The sequence below is a fragment of the Danio rerio genome, chromosome 25 (genome assembly GCF_049306965.1).
Source record: "Danio rerio strain Tuebingen ecotype United States chromosome 25, GRCz12tu, whole genome shotgun sequence".
NCBI classification, from domain to species: Eukaryota; Metazoa; Chordata; class Actinopteri; order Cypriniformes; family Danionidae; genus Danio; species Danio rerio.
Window position 1 is genome coordinate 16,629,934 of NC_133200.1, and position 12,199 is coordinate 16,642,132.

At 35.1% G+C, this 12,199-nt stretch overlaps 1 protein-coding gene across 2 annotated transcripts in view; it reads left to right on the forward strand.

The window, feature by feature from the left end:
- spon1b (spondin 1b) overlaps nucleotides 1–12,199 on the forward strand; it is a 153,355-nt gene that overhangs the window by 41,552 nt on the left and 99,604 nt on the right. For both annotated transcript variants that reach the window (XM_005174346.5, NM_131517.1), the window contains 3 exon segments: nucleotides 1,119–1,192; nucleotides 1,504–1,620; nucleotides 5,647–5,795. In XM_005174346.5, the coding sequence (XP_005174403.1) occupies nucleotides 1,119–1,192; nucleotides 1,504–1,620; nucleotides 5,647–5,795 (340 nt within the window).

A 12,199-nucleotide genomic window follows, 5' to 3' on the forward strand; every position in this document is an offset into this window, starting at 1 on the left:
CAAAAGTGTATAGGTAGCGCTGTCAAGCTATTTTTCCACACCCTATTCTGACACCTTTAACAAACGTACATTTTTACCGCTTCTGGCGCATGTGCAAAGTTTTGTGAGTTTTTGAGCATGTTTAGATACTCAAAAATGCGATTCATTCTTGAAAAGAAGAAGTAGTAGTAACGGAGCAATTCCAATAGGGCCTACGCACCCTAGGTGCTCGGTCCCTAAATATAACTCTGTTGGTACATTTTGTGGAGTATACAGTAATTATAATTAAGCCTATATTTCATCCATAACACAACTAGCTTACTCTGGTGGCTTAAAGATTGCTCACTCACTCCTTCTAGCTAAAATAAATCTCTCCACCAGTTAAAAAGACATCAATCCTATTTGCTAAAAATGAATATATGATTTGGTAAAAATGAAGTACCAATTTTTACATGTGTTTATTCCAGATAAGCTCATTAATATTCCACATAAGTTCATTAATATTACAGATTGTTCTAAAAACATATTCAAACACTAGCTTTGCATTTTAGATGCAATTCCTTTGGTTATAAATGAGCATACAAAACTCTTTCTGGAGAATTTCTAAACTTTTCCAAAGCCATTTACTGTAACTGTAACTTATTCCTTATGCTAAACATAAAATAAGATAATCTACAGAATGTCTGGGGGGGGGGGGCAGCTAGTTACATAGTAGGAATAAAAAATAATATATACAGTAATTCTTTTATTATCTTTCTTTGTGTTCAACAGAATATAGAAACTCTGGTTTGTAACAAGTGGAGGATAAATAAGACAGATTTTCATTTTTGGTTTGAACTATCCCTTTAAGATGTGTCTCCCTTCTCCATTTGTCATCCGGTCGACCAAAAGGCATTTTAACACCAGCTGTAAATAGGGCTTATGTGGCTTCATTTCAAAAGCCAAGCTGAAAATACGCTCTTAGATAGTATCATTATGCAAATGTAACAATGCACTGTTCAAAGATGCATCTTCTCTTCCCTCTAAACTACAGTTGTGAAGGCAATAGCGGTGGTACAGTAAGCACAGTTTCTCCCAACTACATATGAAAGATAAAAGGCAACAATAGTTGGATGAACATTGTAATGTCTTCATTACAGGGCCAGTGTTGTGCAGCGAAGAATCATTTTCTTCCAAGACGAGGGCTCGCTTACCAAAAGATTGTGCGAGAAAGGTAATTTTAAAGCTTCTCATGCACATCCCTGTGATAGCATTTTTTTACGTCTATAAATCTGTTGTTTTCCCTACTGGCATCTGCTTTTATGTTTCCACATAAAATTTGCATTGATGATGATTGTGTCTATGCATGTTTGGTGGATTATATAAGTGCATGTGTGTATAGATAAAGGTGGCAAAACTCTCATGGTTGAAGAAAAGGAGATAGCAAGATTGCCACCACCAGAAGAAAGAAAAATGGAAAGCTTAAATGAGCACTGTACTAATAAAGTGAAATCACTACTACCTGAATGTCTGTTTGCTTTATAGATCCTGTTGCGATTACTGAAAAACCTGCTCAAGAGTGTTGTGCTTGTGGAACAGCCAAGTATAGAGTGACTTTCTATGGAAACTGGTCGGAGAAGCTCCATCCCAAAGATTACCCAAGTAAGAACAAGGTCTTTGTGATATTTTAGCTTGTGTAGTTAATTATATGAATATTTTAGGATCATAAATATTAGTTTGTTTGTTTGTTTGTTAGTGTTGTGAGCTTGTGTAGTTGATGATATGAATATTTTAGGATCATAAATATTTGTTTGTTTGTTTGTTTGATTGTTTGTTAGCGTTGTGAGGTGTAAAACTTTTGTTTGGAAATTATTGTTATAGCATTTAACTATAAATCAAACTTTGTTGTTGTTGCTGTTGTTAACTAAAATGAAAATTGAATAAATAATTTTTTTATTATTCAGATATTTTATTTCAGTTTGTTTTCAAGGCATTCTTTTTAATTGTTATTTAAGTTAAAGTAAGTTTTTTTTATTAAAATTGAAACAATAATAAATTAAGCAAAGTATAAATATAAATATAAATGATGAACATAAATACTAATATTTCAGCAAGTGTTTTAAAACTGAATCTGAAAAAAATAAAAATATGTTATTTACAAAACAAAAAGGACAAAACTAGTAATAAATGGACTAAAAATAGAAAAAAATATATTAATGTTTCAGTTAGTTGTAAGTTGAAGTGGCAAAATTATTACTAAAAATGAAATATATCGAGGCCAGGTTGAACTCAAAAAGATGACAAAATCAGAAACAAACAGAAATAAAAATAACCACCTAAAATATTGTAACACACTGGTCCTACCGCCCTCATCTCGTTCTGAGCTGGGATCAAACCGGTGATTCTTTGTATGAAAGTTGGTTGCTAAGGAGGCTAAACTCGTGGCCTCTTACATCTGTTGCTAGAGCACCTTTTGAGGTCAGAGGAGTAAGGATTACCTGTATAGAACTTCGCTAGCTGGCGTCTGTTATACTCGCCCTCCTAAACCTCACTCCTATCCCGGACGAGCCCCCACATGTAACCCACCAGTCCTATTGCACCTATCCTGTTCTGAGCTGGAATCAAACCAGCAATTTTTTTGAATGGAAGTCAGTTGCTTTAACAAGGAGGCCAAAGACCATGGCCTCTAGAATCTGTTGCTAGAGCACCTTTAGAGGTCAGAGGAGTAAAGTTTACTTTTATAGCGCTTCACTAGCTGGCCTCTGTTATACTCACCCCCAAAACCTCACTCCCATCCCGGACGAGCCCCCACATGTAACCCACCAGTTCTATTGCATCCATCCCATTTTGAGCTGCGATTAAACCAGCGATTCTTTGTATGGAAGTCGGTTGCTCTTACAAGAAGGCTAAAGCCTCGAACATCTGTCGCTAGAGCACCTTTTGAGGTCAGAGGAGTGAGGTTTACCAGCATAGCCTCTGTTATACTAATAATAAAAATAAATGATAATTATATTGTTATTCTGTTGTAAATGTTATTAACATTATCAAATCAAATTTTGCTCACACATTAATTCTTTTTTTAACATTTGAAATTTGCTATCCTATTGAAATATGGCAGATTTGCATCAAAGTTTGCATGTTTTGATGCCGTTTGAAAAAAAAACCCTGAAATGTGTATTTGACAATCTTTATACACACTTGATGTATAGACTAACAAAAATAAAGTTTAAGAGCTGTGAAAACACATATTTTGCTTTCATACAGTAAGAAACAAAATGCATTGCAGAAAGAGTGGGAACATAGGCAGAGGTGGGCAGCAATATTTCTTTCCAACAGCTTTAGCTCTCAGGGCTGGTTTGCTAATATAGCACTCAGCAGGAGAGCTGCTTCGTTACCTATGTGTGTGGCGGCAATGATCCAATCTGTTATTTACTGTCTGGCAAGCAGGCAAGACGACTGCCGGGGCCACGATACTTTGTGAGATAAGAGAAGCAGCGCGGATGTTGTCACACAGCTGCTAGTTAATAGGTCTCTGGAAACAGACGTTGATGAATTACAGTAGAGAGACAAGAGTAGAAGGGCAACACACACACACAAAACAAGTTACTTTAGAAGTGCAGTTAACTGATAGTTTATAGGGCTAAGCAATCAAATGCATTTGCAATAATATACAAAAAAAAGCCAACCCAAGTACTGCACTCGACTTGATTTAAGTTGAGTCAACTCAAAATGCTTTGCCTTACAATTAGGCCTGTCACGATATCTATTTTTTGTTTTACGATATATTGTAGCACAATTAATTGCGATAATAAATAATAAGCACATTTTTTGTCACTCATTATATAATGCCAGAATGACAATATAATAGCCTCATAATGCAAGTGCACTCTTCCAAAGCACACATAATATTTTATTCTTAAGAATATTTAATTAATTTATAGTTATTTTAAAAATAACATTGGAATCAGAATCTGAACAAATTCCTAAGCGAATAAATAATAATAAATGTCAACAAAAAAGTGCAGAGGCTGTGATATCTTCTACCAGATTTTCAGTTTTCAGGCACCCATATGAAAATATACTTCATAATTTATAGTAAATACTATAGTGTTTTTTTTTTTTACCATACTGACACTTCCTATAGGTTGTACAATCTGCTAAAATGTTGCTAGAATTGTTTTTATGGATGGGTGATATATATTGCATCACCAAATATAATTGAGGTCACGCCATGTGATAAGTCAATATATTGATTATTGTGACAGGCCTACTTACAATTTTAAGTTGAGTAAACTTTTGTGTATCTATTTTGTACATTTTGTGTTTAAAGTGCAAATTTTAAGCCACAAAGGCTGCAATTTCACTGTTTTAAGTTTTTGTTAAAAAATATTTAGGTGACTAATTGAGTGAACTGTTAAACATTTTAACTGATAAAACCGTAAATTAAACTGTAATTGAGTCATTAGCCCCTTTCACAACGTGATACCAATACATATCCAGAAAATTACCGGAACGACTTTACTGGTGGATTCAAAAAAGCACTGTTCACACAGACAAGGATGTCCTGGAATGTAATGGAAATACATCCATTCCAAAATACCAGTAAATTCTGACATCAATAACCAGAAATGACCTCTAAACGGCTGCGTATTTGTAAACATAGAAGAGGTCAGGCTTTTGTTAATGATTTTACTTTTATTTAAAGCTTTAGCATTCATGCAGCTGCTTTGTCCTGGAAACATCCAAAGACAAGAGCTCGAACCACAGCTAAATGTCTACACATTTGACGACATTACAAATTCTGTAGATGGAGAAGTATTGTGAACAACTTCGATAAATAAAACATATGGAGGAACACTTTCGAGATGTACATAATATGAGTGTGTGCTGGCACTCACCGGAGCACTCCTTTACTTCACATGCACACGGGTCAAGCAACTGAAGCAGAGCTTAAGTGTTAACAAACAGTGGTTTACCATAAGCATTTTATTGATAATTCTTTACACAGTTGGCATTAAGAAGCAACCCAGAAACAGTATCTGATTAATATCTAGCAGCTAAATGTGTCTGTAAAAATACCGGTAATGCTATAAGTTCTCTTTCCGGAAAATTGACAAAATTAATTTACCGGTATTTTTAAAAAAGGGGCTGTTCACAAAGGATCCCTTGTAAATGTCTGTATGTGTGAAAGGGGCTAATGTTTAGTTTTTTTAAGGCGCAAAATACTTATTTTAAAAATATGATTTTTAATTATTTAACATTTTAAATTTGAGCTTTGAATAAAATGCATATTAAATTGCGATCCTAATTTTGCTCAAAAATATTGCAATTAGATTGTTTCCTAAAATCATTCAGCCCTAGTTTACAGTTGTGTTTCCACCCTAATGTGAAGTGTATCTTTACTATATTCACAAAAAGAAAAAGAAAAAAAATGAATTTGGTGCATTAGAAGGCAGTGCTGCAATTAGTAACAATTGGGTATAATGTTCGGTGCTTCAAAATTAATTCAGCAAATGTGTTTCTATCTACTGTTATTTGCATAAACTCTTTTTTTCAATTGTAAAAAGTACATTTTTATTTTCTGTCACTCGTTTCTAAAGCGATGCTTCAACATGTGTATTAAAGCAGGGTGTTGCAAACATAGCTTGTTATACTTAGCATATTATAACTGTTTTTTCTGTCCCAAAGGACGTGCTAATCATTGGTCGGCTCTCATTGGCGCGTCTCACACTAGAAGTTATGTGTTATGGGAATATGGAGGATTTGCCAGTGAAGGAGTCAAGCAGGTGTCCGAGTATGGATCACCCGTCAAAATGGAGGAGGAGATCCGACAAAAGGTAGACCTTCCGGCTAAGAGATATCAGGATCAGACAGATTAACTTCAGCTTAAAAGCTAATGTCGGAGTAATTGCTGGACTTTCAGCATGAGATTGGCTCTTTTCATGAGATTAACAGGTATTTACCCACCAGTTATTGACTTTTAAATGTTCTTTGTCAGCTGGGGTGTGTTTTTGATGTGCTTCTGATGTTGTTTGTTTAGGACAACATCTGAACAACTGTGAATGAATCTTAAATACATGAGATTGTGTTTTTGAACAAATCTTCATTGCACTTTAACAGTTTGTAAAGTGTTTTTTGTACTGAAGTCTCTTGCAATATGTATTGGAAAAATATAACAATGTGTTTTTTGTCTTTTGTGGAGAAAAAAACATCTGTTATTGAGATTTTGGTTCAGGTGACTCAGTGTTTCATTATAGACAAAAGCACATTTCTTTCATCCTAAAGAGGTCATATTGACCAATTCTGTGCATTTTTGGGCTTATTCTTGTCGACAAAATAGAGGAAAAACAAATCAATCTCCTTACGCAATCTCCAATCTTATGTGGAGAAAGAGCTCATTGACCTTTTCCCTCAAATGACTCAGTGATTCAATGACTGATTCAGTGACTCAAAATAAACAAAAAGACATTTGTCTCGAGTGCTCACATTGACCATTTCTTGGCAAAATTATCCTGGATTTCTTTCTCTTTGTTTTGTCTTTGCTTGTAAAGTGGATGAGTGAGAGTAGTCCACAAAATGGATGAAAAACGAATCCATCTACTTCATAGTCTTTTGTGAAGAAAGAGCTGATTAGGCTTAAAAGCTATTTCTTCGTTTTTTTTAGCAGTTTTGGAAGCATTCAGAATTTAGAGAGACTTATTAACTCCGGGGTTCCATGATTGATTCTATAACTCATTATAGATACTGTAAAAAGACTTTTGTTCAAGACTAAAAGTGTGGTTACATTGACCATTGTTGGTCAAATTTCACAGAATTTAGCATTTTTACTTATTTCTCTTGTTTTTGAAGTGCAAGAGTGACAGTACACTGCCTGACAAAAGTCTTGTCGTCGATCCTAGTTGTAATAGCAACACATTATATCTTGACTTCTAGTTGATTATTTGGAAAAGTGGCAGAAGGTAGATTTTTGAAATAAATCATCTGTTGAACTGCATCCCAACCATCTGAAATACTGCAGAAGAACTACTACAACCCACATGGGTCCAAGATTCTCACAGGAATCAGTCAAGTTTGGTGATGAAAAAATCTGGTTTTGAGTTACATTCAGTATGGGAGTGTGTGAGAGATCAGCAGAGTGGATGGCAACATCAACAGCCTGAGGTATCAAGACATTTGTGCTGCCCATTACTTTACAAACCACAGGAAAGGGCAAGTTCTTCAGCAGGATAGCGCTCCTTCTCACACTTCAGCCTTCACATTAAAGTTCCTAAAAGCAAAGAAGGTCAAGTTGCTCCTGACAAGGTGCCAGCCCAGTCAGCAGACATGAACATTATTGAGCATGTCTGGGGTAAGATGAAGGAGGAGGCTGCAAGAATGGGAGTCCTGCAGGAACTCTGGGAGTCCTGCAAGAAAGTTTTCTTTGCCATTCCAGATGACTTTATTAATAAGTTATTTGAGTCATTGCAGAGATGTATGGATTCCGTTGTTCAAGCTCATGGGAGTTATACACAACATGAATTATTTTTCCACTCCACCATGACTATTCTATACTATACATTATTTCAGTTAAGCAAAGGCGGACCTTACTGTCCTAAATAAATAATAAAAAATCAAGGCATGATAATATTTTATATTGGTAATCTATAGGTCTTTGCCTTTCATATAAGCCACTTTTGATACCAAATGATCTACTAGAAGTCAAGTTATTATTTGTTGTTCCTAAATCTTGAATAGGTGACAAGACGTTTATCAGGTAGTGTAGATGTATCATTTTGCTACATTGTGTTTTATGGACAAAGAGCTTATTGAGCTTTTTGGTCAAATGACTCAGGGATTCAGTATCTACAAAAAGATATTTGTCTGGGGTTGTCACGTTGACCCTTGCTGGGCAAATTACATACAATTTCACAGGATTTCTTCTTTCTTTACTGATGTCTAGTGCTCTCACTTAAAGTCCTGTGAGTCCAGTCGGCAAGAGGATGAAAATGAATCAATCAGCTTTATTGTCTTTTGTGAAGTAAAAGCTTATTGAGCTTTGGCATCAAATGATTCAGCGATTCAGTGATCGATTCTTAATAGATACAGTATAAAAGACATTTGTTGTCATTCTATAGTCACGGTTAAATTGGCCCTTACTTTACAAAATTGGACGAAATGTTTTGAACTTTGCTTTTCATCTGATGTTTCTCACTTCAGTAGGGTATGGCTAACCCTATAGTTGACAAAATGGAAGAAAATGGTCTGCTTTATTGCTTTTGTGAAAAAAGAGCTTGTTGTCATTTAAAGATGAAATGTAAAGTTCGTAATATAAGGCCTAATAAGACTTATTTTGGCCATCAGCAGCTCAGAGTTGTGATTCGGTGACATTTTTTTTCTCAGCCTAAAAAGGTCCATTGATTGTCGATTGGCGAACACTTTACATAACTTCTTTGAATTTTTCTTTCATCTCGGTCTTGACAAAGTCAACAAAATAGATGAATTAATTTGGTGTATTGTCTGTTATGGAGAGAGAGCTTACTGTCATTAGTTTTTTCAGTATTTTAGTATATTTAGTTAAAGCGTTACAAGACTTGTTTTGCTAATGAATGATTCAGTGATTCACAAAGTGATTCAGTGACTCAAAATAGACATTTGTATCAACCTACAGTAAATGTACAAGCACATTGACCACTGTATGGTGAATGTTTTTAACAAAACCCAGTCATTCAAATGCAAATCTGCCATGTGAATTTGTGGCAATTTCTGGCATCTGGGTGTTAAGTGCTTCATATATAGCTCTGCTATTGACAATTGACCCAATTCTGCACTCATATATTTCACTAATATGAACAAAATTTAAGAATATAATCTAGAGGAAGAACAAATCTTATGGAAGTCACTGGGATGGTTCAGAAATCTCCAGCACTAAAAGCAATGCCCCTGCTGGACTTTTTCATCTATAATAATTGATCTAAAGTTTCGTCAGTGCCCACAAAATCAAATTCCATATTGCTTTCGCTCTATCAAAAGTTGCTTGGCACTCATTTTTATGTTTCTGAAGTTTCCCTCACACTCACAGCGATGGAAATAACATGTCAAAGGTTGATCAGTTAACAGAAGGTTCTTTCTAGCATCTTAATTAAACACATTAGTCAGTATCTGCTGATCTTCACATTGCTGTAATTTAATGTTAATTTCCGCCTCTCGAAAGACACGTTAACAATCGTATTCAGTCTGAGAGGGAAGGTCATTTAGCAGCTTTGAAGAAAAGCGTGTGCCGTATAACTCAGCAGTAACACGACGACCTGTCTCCATGAGGATTTTAAAGGGCACCTGGGAAAGGTTCATAACCTACATGTTCCCATTTGTCTTTTACACAATGCGCTGTAGGTGGAATTGCAGTGCGCATCTTGACACATCTCAGATTGATGATCACAGAGCCTTTTCTTCTTCATCCACATGCAAATAGGGTAGATATTGCATTTTGGCCCAAATTAATTTCCTATTGGTCTACAAATTTTGGATTCTGGAATACTCTCAGACCAGTGTTTGAGTATCATTGATTCAATATGTTAAACTGGTCTCTGAAATCTACATACGTATTTGTAAATATATCCTTGCAGGCACAGGACATCAACATGACATCATATTGACGTTGTACCCCAACATCATGGGGACCTTGGATTTAGTTTGGAAATGAAAATCGGGTTGACATCAGAACCCAATGTCAGGCCGACGTCAGTGTCAACTTCCAACCTAACATCAACCTAAAATTAACCAAATATCACCGTCTAATCTTGTTACACCTTGACATTGTGTGGACGTTACCACTATGACGTCTATCAGATGTATGATTTTGGTCACTTTCCAACACTTTTCAATCTAAAATCAACCAAATATCAACATAATTTGATGTCATCATTGAACGTCATATCGTTGTCCTTAGACGCTGACTAGACATTGAATTTTGGTCACCTGATGTCATGACTTAAATCTAACCTAATATTAATGTCTTGTGATGTTGTATGCCTGCTGTAATGGCTTAGGCAAGTTCAAAATGTCTTCAGAAATGATTTTGGAATTACGCCTAGAATTACACTTTTAGTTTTTACCATCTTTGGAATGGTCATAATAATTAATTATATTAATATTAATATCTACTCTAATGCTCTGCAGCTTATGTCAGTGCCTGAAGCTCTGAAATGCACATAAGTGTGAAAAATAATTGTATTTCACTTTACATTAAGTAGGTGCATTGTTAACTATCTATTTAGCTGCAGTGGTATATTTATCAGTTTACGTTTGTTTGTTACCTCATTACAAAGATACACAGCAAATTTCACAATATACATATTAAACTAACAAAACATAAATTTAAACAATCTTTATGCTTCTTCAGTGTGGCGTTGTATACACTTTAACCCTGCATTTTAATCTGTATATCCTGCGTTTTGCTTTCTGGTGCTGGTCCTGTTTTTAAAATAAGTGTCCCGCATGCATTGTATGTTTAATACAACCTTAGATACGCTTAAAATCAAGAGGAAAACATTATTGTTGTAATCACACAAGGAAATGTTGTGGCCATTCAAACATTGCCTTGGGCTTCCATATTAATGGTCATTCTATGCTTATTAACATGTTCAAGTGTGTTATAATGTGGTAAATGTCATGCATGATGCAGCTATTTAAAAAAGCTGATTTTTTTGCACGGGGTGTTTGTCATAGAGTTTGTCTATTTGCCGAAGTTTTTCGGTAATTGATATTCGTCATTTTGACAGATTTGCCATCACAATTGTTTTGAAATATTTTAATAGTGATAAAAAAGTGCAATAATTCTAAACAGAAAGTGTCCGTGTTGCAGGGTAAATGACAGCAAAGAACCCGTCTTTGCTTTCACTATCAATTTTTCCATGAAACGCGCCTTTACTGTTGACGTAACAGCTCAAAATGGTAATTTAAAACAATGTAATTATGACAGCTATGAGCGGTATTGTGAAAAATAAGCTCTGTAGCTCCGATCAATGAATGACATGTTTAGTTTATGACTAAGTGCAATTGATTTCTAAACTAATTTAGAGAAGATCACATGCTTTGATTGCTTGCGGCTGGTCCCGCATTATCCAATTCATGATTCAACAATCAGGCGATTCCTAAGACACTATAAATACCCTAAGTACCATACCATAACTATCAATTTTGGTCCGTTCTAAAACATTCCGCTTTAAATGCGAACCACGGCAAGCAACATTATAACAATTTTAATCCTTGTTTTCGGAACAAGCCAGTCGAGGCATGGGATGATAACTGTTTTCAAGGTATACTACAATTTGAAAAAATCAAGGTTTTAAAATCGTCAACATTTTCTGCTGTACCATTCTTATGGTTTGTGTATGATTTTTTTTTGTTTGTTTTGTTTTTAGGACAACAATATCTCCAGCAGAAAAGATATACAAAGATGCCATTTTAAAGTGTAAAGAAAACCGTATTTTGGATCTAATTTGGATCTAAGACAGCACAAGTCAATAATTTATATTAATTATTTAGCCTGACATGTTAAGGTTACAAAATATTTTAAACATTTCTCAAAATAAAATATAATGTGTTCAATAGGGGGAAAAGTTTTAGTTTTTTTTTTACTCTATTTTAAAGCAGTAACCACAATACCGTGACAACGTGATATTTTTATTTAAGGTCATCATACCATCAGAATCTTTTACCGGCCCATGCCTAATCGATCTACAGGGATGAAATCACTCGTCATACAAGAAAAACAGCTGAAGTAACAGGTGTCACTGGCATTCAACAAGAATTAAAGTGCATCTTTTTGTCCGAGCTTTGATATTAGTCAGCAATGACTTAGAGGAGAGGAGCACAACAGGGGCTAAACCGGATTTAAAAAGGGGGCCGGTGCTCCTTTGGCCCCATCCCTAAATCCGCTCCTGTATTGATTGGTTAATTAGATATTTGGACTAACAAGCAATTAAAAAGGCGTACTTAATAAAGTGGCCGCATATTGAAATGATATACGTTATGATTTATGGTATACTATTCATATTATACTATCATAAAAGAGAAAGATGTGTCACTTTTCAGTGCTAGTCTGTTTTCATACCTCACATACAGTATTTCTGGAAGGTCTTTGATTTTCGTTGATTGTCTTGGGGCATGGTTGACAAATTCACCCACAATTATTTATTGATTTGTGTTACAGGCACTTTGGTGCTGTCGACATTCGTTCATTTTGGCATCGCAAACAAGTACG